This window comes from Carcharhinus amblyrhynchos, chromosome 3 (assembly GCF_965287045.1).
Source record: "Carcharhinus amblyrhynchos chromosome 3, sCarAmb.v2.hapA, whole genome shotgun sequence".
In the NCBI taxonomy this organism is placed as follows: Eukaryota; Metazoa; Chordata; class Chondrichthyes; order Carcharhiniformes; family Carcharhinidae; genus Carcharhinus; species Carcharhinus amblyrhynchos.
This window is the reverse complement of record NC_137326.1, coordinates 123,379,754-123,399,540: the sequence shown is the minus strand read 5'-3', so window position 1 is coordinate 123,399,540 and position 19,787 is coordinate 123,379,754. Positions and strand designations below refer to the sequence as shown.

Below are 19,787 nucleotides of genomic sequence, written 5' to 3'. Positions count from 1 at the left end.
TTACCGGGAGGTACTGGCAGACATGTGGGATCAGGTCTCCTATCCACCGTCCAGGCCAACAGTGTGCGGGCGCAGAGAAAAAAATGTGACGAAAACAACTATAAAAAAAACCTCTTAATTATCATAGAAATCCTACAGTTCAGAAGGGGGCCATTCAGCCCATCAAGTCTGCACTTGCAACAATCCCACCCAGCCCCTATCCCCGAAACCCCACATATCTACCCCGACAATCTGTCTAAACATACACGTCCCAGGACACTAAAGGCAATTTAGCATGGCCAATCAACCTAACCTGCACATGTTTGGACTGTGGGAGCAGCCAGAGGAAACCCACACAGACAAGGGGAGAATGTGCAAACCCTACACAGATAGTGACCCAAGCTGGGAATCAAACCTAGTTGCCTGGAGCTGTGAGGCAGCGGTGCCAACCACTGTGCCACGTTGAATATGTTCTCCTCTCATTATATGGGAGAGAATGAGTGGGGAAAATAATCAACAATGATCAGAAAAAGAAGCAAAGGAGCAATACTGCTGCATGCTAACAGGCAAAATAGTTGGACGTTGGTTTGCGTTCACAGTATTTAAGCTGCGCTGTTGGGAGAAGCAAAGAAGGGTGGTCCAGGTACCGTCCTACAGAGCGAGAAGGTAAATCAAATAAAAACAAATCATCCAAGGGCCAGTTTTCATGTATCCCAACATTGGGTGGCACAGTGGTTAGCACTGCTGCCTCACAGAGCCAGGGACCTGGGTTTGATTCCTGGGTGCTCTGGTTTCCTCCCACAGTCCAAGACGTGCTGTTAAGTGCATTGGCCGTGCTAAATTCTCCCTCAGTGTACCCGAACAGACGCTGAAGTGTGGCGACTAGGGGACTTTGATAGTAACTTCATTGCAGTGTTAATGTAAGCCTTACTCGTGGCACTAATACATAAACTTAAAACTGGTTTTGGAGTAATAGTCACAGAGATCTGGAGATGGTTGCATGTCCACATTTTCAAGCACTTTGCATTCTACTGGCACAAGAATTAGATAATGTGAATGCATTACCTGCAGTGGTCCCAGGATGGAACTAGTTGTGTACATAAAGAAAAGCCGCAGGTAACTGAGAATGTTGCCAAAAGCGAATAGACCCTCAGCCACGAGAGTGGGGTGGAAAGCATCCCAATCCTTCCTGTCTCCAATCGCATGAAACTAGAGAGACATTGAAAAAGTTCATAGCCCGCATGAGTAATGGCATGATTTACAGATCACTCTTACTATAGCAAAAATATACATCGATAACAAATGTATCCAACATACTCAACTGTGACATCCTACTTCTCGAAAGAGATACTTAAAGGGATTTGGTGGAAAATTTGGTTGGTCTCTAATACATTTTAGTCTGAGAGACTGAAGCTCAATCTGCAGTGAAGAGTTGGAATTCTTTATTGAATAATCCTCTATAAATTTACGAGTCACTAACACAAAGAAACTATGCACAATAATAAAAAAAAATTCCTTTCGGTGAGAAAACTAGGACTGTCGTGCTGGCATTTTATCTACTAGTTGAAGCATGCATGAGCAATAAAGAGCAGAATCTGCCTTCAGCATAAAACCCCGATCTGAGTTCCTTTCATTAATTTTACCCAGGCCTTTTCAATTAAGATGTGAGCCACAGCTCAAGTGCAGAACGGAGAATTATCCAACCTGGGTTTTTAAATTCATTTGTGGGACATGGGTGTCGCTGGCTGGCCAGCATTTATTGCCCATCCCAAGTTGCCCAAGGGCAATTGAGAGTCAACCACATTGCTGGAGTCACATATAGGCCAGACCAGATAAGGATGGCAGATTTCCTTCCCTAAAGGACATTAGTGAACCAGATGGTTTTTTCTGACAATCCACAATAGTTTTATAGTCATCAGTAGATTTGTTAATTCCAAATTTTTTTTTATTGAATTCAAAGGCCATCACCTGCCAAGGTGGGATTCGAACTGGGATCCCCAGAACATTAGCTGAGTTTCTGGATTAACAGTCTATTAATCTCTCCAAGGTTGATGTGTTTGCTTTGTGGATCCTGCTTTCTGATCCCCAATACATCTGAAGTTAGGGCTAGTTTTGTGCAACGACCACCCTCACTTGGATGAGGTCTCATCTGGCACAACCTTTAAAATTACATTCAAACTTTTAACATTATTATAAATTACTTGTGCACTGCATTCGTGTTGTCATATTGAGATGGATGCAACACCAAAGGGCACATGCCATGAAAGGCTAGCGCCATTCAAAGCTAGCCTGCATTGCTTAATGTGAGCCTGACCCTCATAAAGAGGAGGTACATTATGGCTGCAGCAGATCCTGGCAATCATGCAGGAACTGATTCTGACCTGGTAAACGTTGAAAAATGACACAAGATGAAGAAGTGTAGGCTTCAGGTTTTTTGTATGATGCACTGGAGGTAAAACGTTTAAAATTTATTCATTAGTCATAAATAATGCTTACATTAACACCGCAATGAAGTTACTGTGAAATTCTCCTAGTGTCCACAGTCTGGCACCTGTTCGGATCAATGCACCTAATCAGCATGTCTTTCAGAATGTGGGAGGAAACCACAGCACCCTGAGGAAACCCAAGCAGATACGGGTATTGGTGGAGGAGGAAGCAGAATGAAGAGGAGATGTCCTTTGTCTGCAAGGGGCCAGGAAGCCCCCCAGATGTGGGCGGCACGGTAGCACAGTGGTTAGCACTGCTGCTTCACAGCTCCAGGGACCTGGGTTCGATGCCTGGCTCGGGTCACTGTCTGTGTGGAGTTTGCACATTCTCCTCGTGTCTGCGTGGGTTTCCTCCGGGTGCTCTGGTTTCCTCCCGCAGCCCAAAAAATGTGCGGGTTAGGTTGATTGGCCATGCTAAAATTGCCCCTTAGTATCCTAAGATGCTTAGGTTAGAGGGATTAGCAGGTAAAATATGTAGGGATATGAGGATAGGGCCTGGGTTGGATTGTGGTTGGTGCAGACTCGATGGGCCAAAATGCCTCTTTCTGTATTTATGATCAGATACAAGTTCAGAAGGCAGTTAGAGCAGAAAGCTGTGGCTATCAATGTCAAGGTCAAGTCTTGTGAACCTTGAAGCATTGAATCAAGAGATTCAATAACTCTGAGGTGAGTGGTCAGGGTCAGTGAGCACACCTTCCATTGTCACAGCTTAATAACTGTACCACTAGCCTCAGACACTTACTTACCAACCAGTGCTAATGCCTGATATTCATGTGCTCCACCACATCCTTGCACACTCAGCACTGCTGCAAGTCCCACACCTACATCTCACAGCTTGAATACAGTGGAACTGAATTTCCGTCACCCAGCGGGTGGGCTTGCAGGTGAGCGGAGGGGTGCATGGGGATCTGCAGAGTTGAGAAAAGGGTGGGGGATAAAGTGCCTGTCACCTTTCTGATTCCCATCCAATAAGGTTAGAGATGGGGAAGGTTGAGAATGGCCTTCCAAGCGGAGATCAGTTGCTCTGACGTGGCCAATTACATAAAAGCTTGTGGCCTCCCTGCAGGCTCGGGGATGGGCCCTCTTGATTGAGCACTTCGTGGTGCATAGTGGGCCGCTGAGTGACAAGTGACATCCCAGCTCAAAGTCCTCCCATACAACCGTCCCTCCCTCCCTGGGACCTTCCAGATTGGCCCAGCTGAGCCTGACCCACACTGTGTTCTGGGGGCCACCATCAGGGCTGCTGCTCCGGGGACTGCTGTGGTCCCAACAGTGGCTACCACTCCTGGTGGCGCAGCTGGATCAGGCAAGCTGCTAGTTTTCTGATCGACCATTAGCCCTTGGAGGCAGGCTCTTTCTCCCCGAAAGCGTGGGAGCCCCAGTGAACTGTGTCGAGTGATGTACAATCCCGTCGGAACATCTGGGAACAGCCACAGCAGGATTTTGCTCAGTTTTGCAGCTGTGGCCATTAAATTCAGCCCACAGTCAGCTATTTAACATGACTGCCAAATCACCCAATCAGATTTCCTGATACTCAATGAAATACGTTATACCATGGCCAGAATTTTACATTGCCCGGCCCAGAAGCTCGTGAAATTGAGCAAGAAGATGGCAGGTGCACATCTGACATCATCCTGCAAAATTTCAGTCTGCAGAGTCGTGCGGGAGTTGGAAGTCCACCACCGACAATTAAGCAACCAATCCTGCCCATCAAGGAGTCAATTAAAGGTGATTTTACCTGGCCTACTTTTACAGGGGGCAGATGGGGCAATTGGCTGGGCAGCCTCACGTTTTAACCACAACCTCGATCCAGGGCAGGATGAAATGTTAGGGCCGAAATAAAATTAAAAATGGTGTCCGTAGACTGAGGTTTTTGGGAGTTCAATGCAGTGCATAGCCAGACAGGAGATACGCTGCAGGTGGGCATGCCTACAGTGGTGCGGCCTACAGGAGAAGGCCGATGCGTATGCGCAATAAAACGTCTGGGGCATTGGGAGGTCTGCCAGGAAACCTGCAGTCAATGTCAAGGAGCATGGTGGTATCCAGGACAAAGGTGGGATGGCGCTTTATGCAGAGTTTGGGCCCGTCCTTTCCAGCACGGAACTGAAAGCCAACTTTGTTTTTGGTCTTTTGTGGTTTCACTGACAAAGCCAGCATTTGCCACCCAACCCTAAACTAGGTCATTTCAGAAGACCAGGTAAGAGTCAACCACATTTCTGTGCATCCGGACTTCTAGACAAGTCAGAACAGTTAACAATGGCAGATGCCCTTCTGTAAGATCAACTTGATGGGATTCTTCGACAATCTGTAGTTTCACGGTTACCGTCACTGATTCTAGCTATCTTAAAATTTGGATCTGTTTGATTAACTGAATTTAAATTCCCCAACTGCCAGGGTGAGATTTGAACTAACTTCCCAGATGATTGGCCAAGGCCTCTGGTTTATTCATTCAATGATATAATCCATTAATAACTCTACATACTAAAGTCCATGACGTGGACCTTGTCCCAATTTTTACTGCAGCCTAAACACCCAATGGTTAAATGCAGCAGTAAAAAGCTCGGGCATCATGACAATGTCACAGCAATCTAGTAAACCATTCTCTAACAGGTTCCCAGGATTGCTGACACACTGTTCTGGGCAAATGGCAGTGGCTCTGAAGAGCATAAATATGCTGTCCTTTGCCTGGAAGGCAGCATTTGTCCTCCCAGTACTCCGTCCATCCGTCCACCTGTCAGGCCAGAGATGGTAGAGTCTTTAGTCAAGCCTTCTAGGCCCAGAGCCGCTCGAGGTATTCCTCCAAGACCGTCTGCAGTCTTCAACTCAAACCTTCATGGGATCAATTCCAGCCTCAGGTGACTGTGTGGAGTTTGCATGTTCTCCTCGTGTCTGCCTGGTTATCCTCTGGTTTCCTCCCACAGTCCAAAAATGTGCAGCTTCGATTAATTGGTCATGTTAAATTGCCCCTTGGTATCGGGGGGACTGGCAGGGTGAGTGTGTGGGGCTGCAGTGCAGGCTCAATGGGCCGAGTGGCCTCCTGCTGCATTGTCGGGATCCTATGAAATGTGGCCTTGCCATTCACCCCTGAACAACTATGGGGACAGCGGCACAGAAGTCAGCACTTGCCTATCGGGAAGGAACGGCAACAGAAAAGAAAACCACTCTTGCATTTTGTGAACATGTGCGATGTGCAGCATTGGTGTAGGTCCAGTGATAAATCTATGGGAGGGATTTTCCAGACCTGAAGCACCCACAAAAATCAAAAAAATTTTGACTGCACTCGGTTCTATCCATAACATTGCTCACCCTGGCGGGACTGGAAAATCCTGGCCTATGTGCTGATCTAACCAGTGAAATGCAAGAAAAAAAGGTGCGAGGAGAAAAAAAGACAAACAAGATTTTTAAAGGTCGGCCTAATAACATAACTAAAAGCATTTAGTGGAATTCTTACAAAGTGAATCAAAAAAATCTGTATAGGATATCCTGGCGAAATTCCTAACAGTGATTAAGTGCTTTCCCATGGAAGAGGGAAATATTGGAAGGCAAGTCAATCCAGACAGCAGCCACATTCCTTCTTGACGCTGGCTACACAAAGACTTTGGCAGAACGTCGATGAACAGTGTCACTCGTCTGCCCTCATTGCAGGGCAAGTGGCAGGATTCTGCGATAAATACTTTCATGGTGGAAAAGTTATCAAGCCAGAACTTCCACGGAGTAGCAAATCACAGTCACATTCCCCCTTTTTACAGTCCCAGCTTGGGAGCTGCACATTTTTTGCTTGCTCCTCTGACCTGAGCCTGCATGAGGAATGTGTGACCTACATAGTTTTCACTGCAGTGCAGCAGCACTGGGGGAAGTGAAGCCAAATACCACTTTTTATGGCACCAATTGCCATCAACCAGGCAAGTTTAAAGTTCCCATCCACTTTAAGAAGCTAAGAATGCCAGGTTAGTGGGTATGACAGGAGGGGTGGGGACGACCTGAGGAAGGAGGTGTAGTCAGGGATAATGGAGTTAGTCAAGAGAGGGCAGTCTTGAACAATTCCTGCTCAATCCTTGAGTGGGGACTTCAGGGGGTGTGTGTGTGTGTGTGTGTGTGTGTGTGTGTGTGTGTGTGTGTGTGTGTGTGTGTGTGTGTGTGTGTGTGTGTGTGTGTGTGTGTATCCCCAGTGCATCTTCTGCAGTACCTCTGGAGTATGATAACCGAGAAACCAAAGTCCTGGAGCAATATTTCCACTTGTCCATCAGAATTTAGCACATTTAGATTATACAACACTGGCTTTCTGATCAGATTCTCCCGTCCTTTTCTCATTTCTGACACCTCTTCTTTCCATCATAATAAGCAAGCAGATTTCACGCCCAAACTGAACCACAGACTCACCCTTCTCCTTACCCAACCCTTGTTTACCTTATTATGAGCCACAACTTTGAGAGCAAATGTTGCTAAGTACAGGGAGTTCATGACAAAACTGAGTTGATTTCGAGATTCCTCCATAAAATCTTCGAGTCCATCATACCACAGTCTCTTCACATCTGACCACACCATTCCTAGAGACAAATTATACATTAGCACATTCCAGAGGAGGAAGGATACATTCAAACCACTGAGTCAACAATGTCTGGGTTTACCCACTGCACGCAGAGAATAATGACTGTGTTTCTCACTGAATACTGGCAGTATTACTATCACTGCAATGCAACATTTCCCATTTCGTAAATTGAATTTTTTCTCCCTAAAAACAAAAGCTCAAAACGAGGGGCACTTTATTGAACTTAAATAATATTGTCTGGATATCCTTTAAGGCTTTTAAAAATTACATAGCTTTCAACTTGGAGTTAAAACCGAACAGATCTACTGGCTAAATATTTTATTCATTGACAACTGATAGATTATTCAGCAGGTTGGCTGTTCTTTTTCTCTATTCACTTAATGCATTTAGCTGTCATGACTAATTTCCTGATTTGCTCAACCTCTAGAAATTCCTCAGTAATACCCCACCCAAAACAGCTGCTTTTTAAGAATATGTCCACCAATTACGTCCAATCTTCTCAACCTTTCTCCCCTTCTGAGTTTTTCCACTTACTGTTTCTTGCAGGGTCTTACACCATCAACATCCAAGTCATAGCCTTGTTACTAACCTTCCTTGCAATGGAGTCTGAATCATTAAATGGTTTCAAGAAGGAGATAGACATAGATATACTTCTGACAAAAGGAACGGTTAATGGGATATGGGGAACAAGTAGGGAGGTGGATTTGAGAGATCAGCTGTAATCTGATGGAATGGTACAGCAGGCTCGAAGGGCTGAATTGCCAACTTCTGCTCCTAATTCCTATGTTTGTTCCTGCCTTCTGTATCTCCTCAAAAAAAGCCTTGTGGCAACAATTTTAGATTCCCCTTTCAGTTCTCCGTCTATGGAATCCACCTTTCCACGTGTGGAGTACAAATAACAAAGAGAAGTACAGCACAGGAACAGGCCTTTTGGCTCCCCAAGCCTGCACCGATCATGATGCCTGCCTAATCTAAAACCTTATGCATTTACGTAGCCTGTATTCTTCCATTCCCATCCCATTTACGTATTTGTCTAGTTGTCCCTTAAATGCCCCTATCGTACCTACTCCTACCACTCGCCAGGCAGCACACTCCGGACATTCACCACCAAAAATTTGCCTCGCAGATCTCCTCTAAACTTTTCCCCACACACCAGAAACCTATCTCCCCTAATACTTGACTTTTCTATCCTAGGGAAGAGCATCTGACTATCCACTCTGTCCATGCCACTCATAATCTTGTAGATTATGATCTTGTTAGATTAATAACCTTGTTAGATTACTACATAATCTTGTACGGAGTTGAGGAGGAACTTCTTCACTCAAAGGGTGGTGAATCTCTGGAATTCTCTGCCCGTTGAAGTGGTGGAGGCTGCCTTGCTAAATATTTTTAAGACGCGGGTTAATGGGTTTTTGATAAGCGAGGGGATTAAGGGTTATGGGGAGAGGACGGGAATGTGGAACTGAGACACGACAGATCAGCCATGATCTTATTGAATGGCGGGGCAGGCTCGAAGGGCTAGATGGCCTACTCCTGCTCCTATTTCTTATGTTCTTAGAACTCTATCAGGTCACCCCTTCTGGATTCTCTTTTATGTAAGGAATGGGGTGCAGATGTAAGCTGCTATTGTTAACATACCTCTCCCCCACTACCGAACCCACTGCCCAGTGATGCCCTTAACCAGCCACCATGAAGGGTGCTGTAGACCTCCCGTGCTTACTCCTTATTTAACCCTCTCCCCATACACCCGCAAGATCTTCGGTCCTCCAGCTGCTGTCATCAGTGCATCACCACACCCGAACATAAAGAGGGAGTTAAAACTGCAATCCATCACACACAGTTTGCGATCCATCCCATCACCGCAGAGGGAGTACAACCAGTTTATCCTTTCTGTTGGTCAATATAAATAATACTGACAACTTGGAAAGGAAACATGACAAGGAGTCTGCTTCGGGTGACTGCAGGTAGTGATAGAACAGATTACGTTCTTGTTTTAACTGGGTATCAAAATTCAGGCAGCCAGACATTTAAACTTACTCCAAGAACAAATTCTTAACTAAATGTCTCCAGATGTGATAACTGTCCATAACTTCTAAAGCTAATTTAACAGATGAAAACGCTCAATAATATCCTCCTGCGACAGACTAAAGTCACTTCATGCAAAGACTCAGGAAATAGGAAAGTGTGTTTTCTGCATTTATAGAAATGATAAAATTAATACAGAATTGAAGCACACAGGTGAAAAATTACATGAAAGATAATTGCGCCACAAGTTTTATAGACTATGGTCTAACAATACAGGAGTTTGAAACTTCAATGTGCAAAGACAAGGGCCGCAGTCACATGGGAACACCACCACCTGCAAGTTCCCCTCAAGCCATTCATCATCCTGACTTGGCAATATATCATCATTCCTTCACAGCTGCTGGGTCAAAATTCTGGAATTCCCTCACTAAAGGCATTGTGGATCAACCCACAGCACGTGGACGGCAGCATTTCAAGAAGGCAGCTCACAACCACCTTCTTAAGGGCAACTAGGAATGGGCATTAAATGATGGCCAGTCAGCAATGCTCGTGTCCCAGGACTGAATTTTAAAAAAAGTTGAATGGGAGCTTAGAATTTTGCACATTTTTTTTTGAAACAAAAATATTGCTGGGAACACACATTTGTTCATTTTGCGCAAGCAGAACCTCCCCCCAAAATAGCACCCTCTCCTTTTCTTCCTACTCGTTTCCTCTCCAAAACTCAACCCTTCTCTTAGCTGGCCAAACCCTTTCTACTCTACTAATTTTCCAATAACTGAAGTCAGACTAACAGGCCTGTACCTTCCTGCATTTTTCCTCCTCCCCCTCTTTGAACAAGAATGTCACACTGGCAGTTTTCCAATCATTTGGCACAGTTCCAGAATCCAAGGATTTTTGGAAAATGACTACCAAATCATCCGTGACCTCTCTGGCTACTCCTTTAAGATCCTGGGGTGCAAATCATCAATTCCATGGGATTTGTAGACTTTCACTTCAAGCCTACAGCTAATTCTCTGATGATGGTGACTATATTTCATTCTTCTCTGCATTTTTTACTATTTCTGGGATGCTTGTAGAATCCTCGACAATAAAGAGCCATGCAAAATATCTATTTAACCCCTGTCACTTCCTTGTTCCCCATAATTTCTTTCCCAGTTTCATTCTCTAAGGGGGGCAATGTTTTATTTTACTTCTTTCTTCCTTTTAACATATTTTTTTAAAAAAGCACTTATTGTCTGTTTTTATGTTTCTCACCAGCTTACCCTCAGTTTATTTTCTCCTTCCTGATTTCTTTCAGTCTATTGTTGCTGAACTCTGAATCTATCCCACTCTTCCAGCCTACCACTGACCTTTGCCAGCTTTTATGTTTGCACTTTCAACTTAATACCCTCCTTAACTTCCTTGGTTATCCATGGTAGGTTCTTCCAATCCTTCAGAGCCTTTCTTTCTCATTGGAATGTATGTTTGCTAGGAGTCATGCATTATCTCCCTCCATGTCTTCCCAGACCACTTGCAACCTTGGTGTTTGATGTGACCCCAAGATCAGCATCCAACCATGTGTCAGCAACATCACTAAGATCATCTATTTCCACCTCCGTAACACTGCCGGCTTAACATCCAATTTTTTTTTATTATTCACTCATGGAACATGGGCATTGCTGGCCAGCCAGCATTTGTTGCCCACCTCTAGTTGACCTTGGAAAGCATTTGAGAATCAGCCACATTACTGTATTGCTGTGGCTCTGAAGTCATGTATAGGCCAGAAAAGGTAAGGGTGGCAAATTTCCTTCCCTGAAGGACATTAGTGAACCAAATGGGTTACTTGTACGAAGCACTGTTCACTTATCACCCTGACCGATATTGATTCCCAGTCAATTTTAAAATTCTCATCCTATCCTGTCTTCAAATTCCTTCATGGCCTCATTGCACCTTATCTTTGTAAGGTCCTCCAGTGCCACATTCATTGAGATACCTTGACTTATCGAAGTCAGGTCTCTTCAGCATCTTGATTTTATTTACTCCATAACTGATGGCCATGCCTTCAGCTGCCTGGGCTGTAAGTTCTGAAATTGGCTCCCGAGATCTCTCTTGTTTCTCTACCTCTATTTCTTCCTTTAAGACCCTCCTTACATTCTATTTCTTTGATTAAGTTGTTGGCCTCCTGCCCTGATCGTTGCCTTATGTGGTTTTAAAATGTTGTTAAATTTTGCTTTATGCCACTCCAGTGAATGGCCTTGTGATATTTTGTTACATTAAAGGTCTTATATAAGTATAAGTTGTTGTTATTTTGGTGAGGGGTTTATAATGTTAAAGGTGCTATGTAAATACAAGTTGTTGAAGGCAGTCTTTGATTATATGTGGAGAAATATGTGTTAAATAAACAAACATTTAGGGAAGAGATTGTCCCTTGACACACTCAATGCCACAATGTCTAAACATTAAATAAATGCTTGCTGGTGTGTGCGTGTGCGTGCCTGACCCTCTCATCCTCACCGGAGGTGCATCTCCTGCCAAATTGGAAGCTCCTGGATATTTAATTCAATAAAGACATTCAATTCAATAAAGAAAATTCTGGGATTAAGAACCTAGTGATGGCCTTGTCAACTGTCGGAAAAACCCACCTGGTTCACTAATGTCCTTTAGGAAAGGAAATCTGCCACCCTTACCTGGTCTGGCCCACAGTGACTCCACAGCCACAGCAAATGTGGTTGACTCTCAACTGCCCTCTGAAATGGGCCTAGCAAGCCATTCAGTTCAAGAGCAACTAGGTATGGGCAATAAATGTTGGCCAGCCAGTGACACCAGGTCCCATGAACAAATATGAAAAAAGGAACGATCTCATAAGGACATTAGTGAGGAAGGGTCTTGGATCCGATGATTGTGAAATTGAATCAGTAAAGGTGGAGATTATAAATAGCAAGAGTCAAGAAACATTGGTCAGAATAGTTCATAGTTTCCCTAAATCATTATATCATTGGATAGATCATTAAACAATAAATTATTGGAGTATATAATAAATGCAATATAATAATCATGGGACATTTTAATCTTCATATAGCTTTTATGTTTCCACTTTCAACTTAACACCCTCCTTAAATTCCTTGGTTAACCATGGTAGGTTCTTCCAATCCTTCAGAGTCTTTCTTTCTCATTGGAATGTACGTTTGCTAGGAGTTATGGACCAACTAAATTGGCAAGGGTAATCTAGAAGATGGATTTATAGAATGTTTCGCGGAACAATTTGTTTTGGAACCAATTAGGGATCAAGCTATTTTAGATTTAGTATTGTGTTGTAACAAGTCAAGGTAATTAGTAATTTCATAGTAAAATAACCAGTGATTGTAATACAATTACATTCCATGTTAAATTTGAAAGTATCATTCTCCAATCATAAACAAGAATCTTTAGCTTAAACAAAGCCAACTGCATAGGTTTGAGGGGAGAACTTGCTGAGGTTAATTGGCTAAATAGACTAAAAGATGGTCAATAAGCAGTGGGAAACATTTTAAAGAAACAATTCAAAATGTTCAGCAAACATACACTCCATTGAAAATCAAAAACTCAACAACACCCATCCATGTCTCACTCAGGAAGTTAAAGAAATTGTTAATTTTAAAGAAGAGGCTTATAATATTGCAATAGTATATGTTGTGATATAGTATATTAAAAGCTGAGAAGAAGAGAAGAAATGGAACATGGAGAGAAAACAGGCTAGGAACATAAAAAGTTAAATGCTTTTATAATTATATAAAAATGAAGGGAGTAGCTAAAGTAGAGAGGGGAGATCAAACATAGCATTTCCCGCCTATCCACAATTCAGTATCAGATTTTACCTCCTGAACCCTTGGAAGAGTCAAAGTTGCGCAGTATGATCTCTTAATCAAAATTTAGTTCAAAAAACAAAACCCAGTTCTTTCAATGAAACTGAAAATCAAGCATTCCTTATAACACTCAGGCCACCACCCCCCCCCCCAGATTTATGCCAAGGCAGTAGGCACAGAATTTTCCTGCAAAGGGACAGAAATTTGTTTCAAAGGACTGCAGTGCCATTCAGTATAAGTCTATTGCCTATCATTGGACTGCTAGTTAGCTTCATGAACATAAGAGCTCATTAGATAGCAACAAATTAGTACCGTCAAACTATCACTTAATACTGCGGCTCCATTTTTTTAGTCTGCTATTTTTGTTTTATGTTTTTCCCTTTCTTCTCACCCTCATAAATCCCCTCCTCCTCCCCACAAAAAAGAGAAAATTTAGTGTCACAAGTAGGCTTATATTAACACTGCAATTAAGTTACTGTGAAAATCCCCTAGTTGCCACACTCCAGTGCCTGTTTAAATACACTGAGGGAGAATTTAGCATGGACAACGCACCCAACCAGCATGTCTTTTGGACTGTGGGAGGAAACCAGAACAACCGGAGGAAACCCACACAGACAGGTGGAGAACGTGCAGTCTCTGCACAATGACCCAAGCTGGGAATTGAACCTGGGTCTCTGGCACTGAGAGGCAGCAGTGCTAAACACTGTCCCACCAGAAATCACATTGGCCAATAAAGCTGCCAAGTGTTAGTATCAAAGTACACATAGATTCCTCAACCTAAAACTTCCAATAAGTAAGAATATGTAAACAAGTCGCTAATTTGGCCCAAGTCCTCAGAAATTAATCTCAGTATTTCCATGCAAATTTATACAGAGAAGCCTCACAGAAGGTTTGTATGGAACAGTTTTAATCTCTTTAAAAATGTGGCTGATCATTTAATTACCAGAAGTTTTAACAAATTAGAATTGATTATAACATGAGCAATGGAACATTTAAAGTCGGAAAGTTAAAAATGATAACAATTTTCTGTCTTTTCCCTTCATGACCCCAAAGGGTGTATACTTCCGAGTTCTGTATTTGTCTGATAAAAAAAATTAACCCTTCATCTGTGCTGATTCTTGGGGATTAACAATGGAGCTGTGAAATAGATTTCGGCAATGTAATCTTGAAATAGTTTCAGAATGTGAAGTTTGGTAATCAATACACAGACCTTGCAAAAGGGAATTTGAACAATTCTGTATCATTGTCTCCAGTATCTCCTAGCTAAAATTTTAAGACTTCGGAACCCTAGTTAAGTAGATCCCACAATTCCACTCCTGAAATGCTTACTAACATTACCCTTTTAGGAATAATTAACCTTTTAGGAATGCAAGGCAAACAGGAACATTAAAAACATTATCACCTTGGTATTAAAATGAATTTAGGAATGGTGTCTTATTCTAACCATTGATATTTTAAAGCAAAGAGCATCTTAGAATCATAAAAAATTATAGCTGAGCCTGGATGAATTATCTATGGTAAGAACTCCCACTCACCTGATGAAGGGGCAGCATTCCGAAAGCTAGTGGTGTTTGCTACCAAATAAATCTTTTGGACTTTAACCTGGTGTTGTAAAGACTTCTCACTGTGCTTACCCAAGTCCAAAGCTGGCATCTCCACACCATAAATTATCTATGTCATCCCACTCCCCTGTTATTTTCTCACATGAGCTGAAATGTTTTGTTTTCCAATATTCACAAAGGTTCACAATTAAATACTAAAGGCTGGATTTCCACTCAGAAAGGTAGATGCACAGGCAGGAAATTTCCTCCCTTGCTTCACCAATGTTGGGGACAAAGTGCCCCAAATAATGGGATCTTTGTTCCGGAGAGGAAACAGGTATGTGCTGGAGTCAGACCCGCCGCCCTGAAACAGTTCAGAGGCAGCCCCAGTGCTGAAGTGGGTCTGTTTAAAAGGCCTGTATAGATACTCTGAAACCGTCCCAGTTGTCTTACTTAACATTAGGCCCTATAGTCTTACACCTCTCCCATTCCCCATCTCCCATTCATGTCAACTCAAGTGAACCCATGTCCTTACCCACCACCTCATATCCACCATGCCTATCCCCATAATGCCTTATAACCCCATGTCAACTTAGTGCCAACTCATGACCTCCCATTCATCCCATTGCCCCTTTTCCTTATACTCTGAGGGCCTGATTTTATCATTTTCATTCTAAGTATTGAATCTGGACACAATTCAGCTCCAACTTGAAAATCTGCATTCAGGCGCTCCCATTAGCACTTAGCCTGAAAAAAAGTCATGAGTCCGAATCGCACTGTGGGCGGGGCTTAGCACACCCGAAACAATTGGAGCTCTGAACCGCACATGTGCAGTTAGAAAAAAATTTGAAAAAGCACGCCCACGAGACAAAGATCTGCCCACCGCCACTACTGGTCTGAGTCAGAGAGCCACTGGAAGCTCTGAACTCACCTCTTCAGCAGCTGGAGGGCCCAAAACAGACTTCTATTCAGCATGTCCATTTAGATGTGATTCCAGATTGGCGAACGCGGTGGTAAAGGGGGAGATGCTGATAAAGTTGGGTGGGCAGTTCATTAATTCAAATTAAATGCATGCAAATACATTTAAATCACCACTGCGCCCGTTTCGGGTGCAAATCAGATTGCCACCTCGGTAAAGTGGCCATCTGCATAGATGCGGGCACAGATTGTGTTAATGGCCTCACACCTGACTTTATCATGGTTTCGCACTTGTATAGGACAAATGTTGGGGAAAAAGTGCCCCAAATAATGGGATCTTTGACAAATCATCCAGCGTTCACCATGGGTAGACTCAGAAGCCACGATGAAGTGAAATAAAGTTTTAAGTATCTATTACAAACTTCATCACATTGAAAAGAACAAACATTTATATCCATAGCCCCCACATCAAGATGGCTAATCCCTCAATAACGTCTTGGAGCTGTCAATCGAACTGCAAACTTACAGCCCCAACTCCCTCTATAGTAGTGATGGGTGTGGAAACAGCCAAGCAGTGAAACCACTATAATAATCAGTTCAGGATTATGTCAACAAACAGCTATTAAAATTGTAAGTACCAATTTTTTTTAACTCGGTGACATGGCAGAATGGCTATTTTCAAGATTTAGAGGCAAGGTTTTTAAATAACTTGACAGCTCGACAGTGCTGCAGATCTTTGCTGACTGGAGTTTAGAAGACAGAAAGGGGTTCTGACTGAAATGTATAAATTCCTGACAGGGCTGGACAGACTGAATGCAGTGATATCATTCCCTCTGACCGTGGGATCTAGAACAAGAGGTCACAGTCCCAGGATATAGGGTAGGTCTTTTACAACTCAGATGAGGAGAAATTTCTTCACTCAGAGGATGGTGAACCTCTGAATTTCTCTACTACAGAAGCCTGTGGAGGGCAGGTCACTGAATATATGGATGGATTTCTAGGCTCTGAAGGCATCAAGGGGTGTGGGGAGAATGCAGAAGTATGGTGTTGAGATAGAGGGTCAGCCACTGTCATATTTAATGATGGAACAGGTTCAAAGGGCCGAATGGCCAATTCCTACTCCTATTTTCCATGTTTCTAATAGCTTATCAATAGTCCATTGTAAGGTAAATTTTATAATGTCCCTGTGATGTAAGCCTCTACACATTATCTCTGCATCAAAATCAGCCTTTTTTTGAAAAGAAAGGTTTGTAAGTTTTACTTATCAGTGTCACAAGAAGGCTTACGTTACCGTAATGAAGTTACTGTGAAAATCCCCGAGTTGCCACACTCCAGTGCCTGTTCGGGTACACTGAGGGAGAATTTAGTATACCCAGTGTACCTAACCAGCATGTCTTTCGGACTGTGGGAGGAAACCGGAGCACCTGGAGGAAATCCATGCAGACATGGGGAGAACCTGCAGAACCCGCACAGACAGTGACCCAAGCCGGGAATCGAACCCGGGTTCCTGATGCTGAGGCAGCAGTGCTAACCACCGTGCTGTCCTTTGCTACAGTAACAGTTCAGTTTGTCTCGATGCAAAGCAGATTAAGAATCAGTACAAACTCTGTGTATAACCTGGGTGTGAATTGAGAAAATTTAACTGAGACATTCAGTGTGAGTCTGATTCAAGGAGGTCTAGGCACTCATCTGTGAAGCCTTGCTTTGACTTCCCATTGGATGACGTAAAATAAATGATACAATTAGGTTCTGCTGCCCTCCATCAGTCTCAACTAGTGCATGTGGCATCACTCTGCCTTTAGTTAAAAACATCAACAGGACTGAACAACTGTGTTAAAGTTGGACTCACTGATAGCCACCTACTGTATAGTTAGATAGAGACAGTGACAGAAAGAGAGAGGAAGGGAAAAGGAGAGCTCTTATATAACTTGAATTACCAATTATCCAAATAATCAGGAGGTAGTCGATCATCTCCAGCGCTGGGCCCATTGTGTTTTTTTTGTCTTCATTGTACACCAGTGAGTATAAGTTCAGTAACAGCAGGAAAGTGAAATACGATGCACCGTGAATGATGAATTTCATAAAAGGAGTGTGAATGACTCGTCCAACTCGAGACTTTGGTGCTAGCAGGTAGCAGAGGGACAGCACTGGCCACAGGGCGGCAACTGACAGAACAGTCAGAATCTTCTTACAGGTGTGCTTCCGTCTATAGCCTGCCATCTGGCCGAACCAGACTGTGTTTAGAAACTGCTGGCAATTGGACTGAGCCACAAACTGCAGGATATATGGAAAAATGGAAGACAGTACAGTCATTTGCTTTACATTCCGACGCCACAGTTTCCGACTTTATACAGTGCACTTACTGGGCATAATCCCTCAGCATTTACTTGGGTATTCGACCGATTATCAGGCTGCAGATTTCCTGGGAGTGCAGAGAAAGTGTGGGAGTCTGTGTGGTCCTGGAAATGCTGCAAGCTTCTGCTGTGGGCGCAACCCCCACCTACGGCTTGTAATGTTAGAGGGGCTGGGGCCAGAGGGCTGGGGTAGGGTCGAGAATTCCCACATCGGGATGTTCTCAGCAATGGTACCATTCCCACCAAGGTGGACAAACAAAAAGGGGTCAATGGAGTGTCTGTAAAATCAGCCTGTACTGCTGGCCTCCCTCTCCACCCTTCCTTTTATTGGTCAACGTCCAAGATGCAACAATGGGGACCCTGGTGCCTATTGATATTTTTAGAATAATATGACCTCCCCTTGATTCCTGATCCTTCTGCAGGGTCAGGCACCTGGGTCACTGGTAGGTGCTCCCTTGAACAAAGACTGGTTGTCCATTTCTTTCGGTCAATATGTTTGCTTACACCCACTGCATACCTTGCATGCTGGAATAGGGCCACAATGATACAGATTACGATAGAATATGTACCTCCTTTTGGTTGTATTTAATCGCCAGTTTAAGTCGACTTAGGTTCATCCTCTCCTCAAGTAATCCTCTCTTATCAATCCGTTCATCACTCGACGTGTGATTTAAGATAACCTCCAGTTCGCGAGAATTCCGGGCCTGCGCTAGGAGATCTTTTGCAAAGGTCTTACACTGCTGTGCTAGCTCCTCATAGTCATTCCTGAAAACGTTTACAGATAACTCGTTTTAGTTAAACATAGTTCTGTCACATTAATCCTGGAAGAAACATCAAGCGTGTATTTAAATAGGCCTTTCGCATGATCAGGGTATCGCAAAGTATGTTATCTTTTGAATTACCTGTGAAGTGCACTGACTGTTGCTTTGAAGACAAATGCAGTGTCAAATCGTGGCACAGCAAGCTCCCAGAAACAGCAAATGAATGAAAGATGAAATGAGTTGAGGTTGATGGTGTTGGCTAAGGGGGAAGGAATGTTGACCAGGGTTTTGGAAGAACGTCCCGCTTTTATTCGAATAACATTGTGGGATATTTTACATCTAACGAGACAGACAAATGGTGCTTCATTTCTGAATCATAGTGTTTAGGTCCCACTCCAGAGACATGACACATGTCCACTGGCTGATGCTTCACTGCAGTACTAAAGGAGTGCTACACTGGGTGAGGCGCCATTCTTCAGATGAGACGTATATACTGACTGATACGATACGCACTCTGATGGGCATAAAATAGTGACATTGCTCATAGAACAGCAGTAGAGTTGGCAAAGTCGACATTTCAGCCAACATCATTAAAAAGCAAATTATCTGGTCATGTATGTTTCATCAGGAGGAACTCTTCAAAATACAACAAAACTTACTCCAACTTACAAATCAAAGAAAGGATTTGATAAAGAAACATCATTATTCCAAACTTGGGGCCTCACCCTGGGCCACCCCCAAGCTAACCACAATTCTACATAGTTTCTTATTTATAGTGAATCAGCTGGTCAGCTGACTGTTACATCGCTCTGTAATTGGTTCCATGGCTTATTGGGTCAACTGACCCTTACATCTTGTTCCCATTGATCACATTACACCCAATACAAGGTTGTCACCTGGTTACATTCTAACAATGTCTCTCTTCGCTGCTCATTTGTTTGTTTCAGTGACTATATTTTGAGAGTACTTCACAGGCTGTGAATATTTGGGGTATGCTGAGAACATGAAAAGGTGGTTTATAAAATACATGTTTTCACTTTCCTAGATATTTAACTCTGAGCCACGCAGGTTAATGGGCTGGACAATTAAAATGCTATTAAAAATGGTGAATTCAGGGATTTTCATCAATGTTTTGAGAGAGTGTGTTTTACAAACCCATGAGCTTTAACTGTCAGCGGCTCAGCCATGCAATTAATAAAGAGTTTGTCAAAACAAGCTCACGGGCAGCACAGTGGCACAGAGCTTAGCACTGCTGCTTCACAGCTCCAGGGACCCAGACTCCAATTCCAGCCTTGGGTGACTGTGTGGAGTTTGCAAGTTCTCCCCATGTCTGCGTGGGCTTCCTTTGGGTGC

The 19,787-nt window shown here is 43.3% G+C and overlaps 1 protein-coding gene across 3 annotated transcripts in view; it reads right to left on the bottom strand.

Annotated features, from left to right (window-relative positions):
- Positions 1-19,787, bottom strand: part of trpc1 (transient receptor potential cation channel, subfamily C, member 1) — a 72,911-nt gene that overhangs the window by 27,774 nt on the left and 25,350 nt on the right. For all 3 annotated transcript variants that reach the window (XM_080185950.1, XM_080185952.1, XM_080185953.1), the window contains exons 6-9: positions 18,243-18,438; positions 17,257-17,593; positions 6,873-7,012; positions 1,045-1,188 (exon numbers count right to left, since the gene is read on the bottom strand). In XM_080185950.1, coding sequence (XP_080042076.1) covers positions 1,045-1,188; positions 6,873-7,012; positions 17,257-17,593; positions 18,243-18,438 — 817 coding nt within the window. The remainder of the gene's footprint in view (positions 1-1,044; positions 1,189-6,872; positions 7,013-17,256; positions 17,594-18,242; positions 18,439-19,787) is intronic.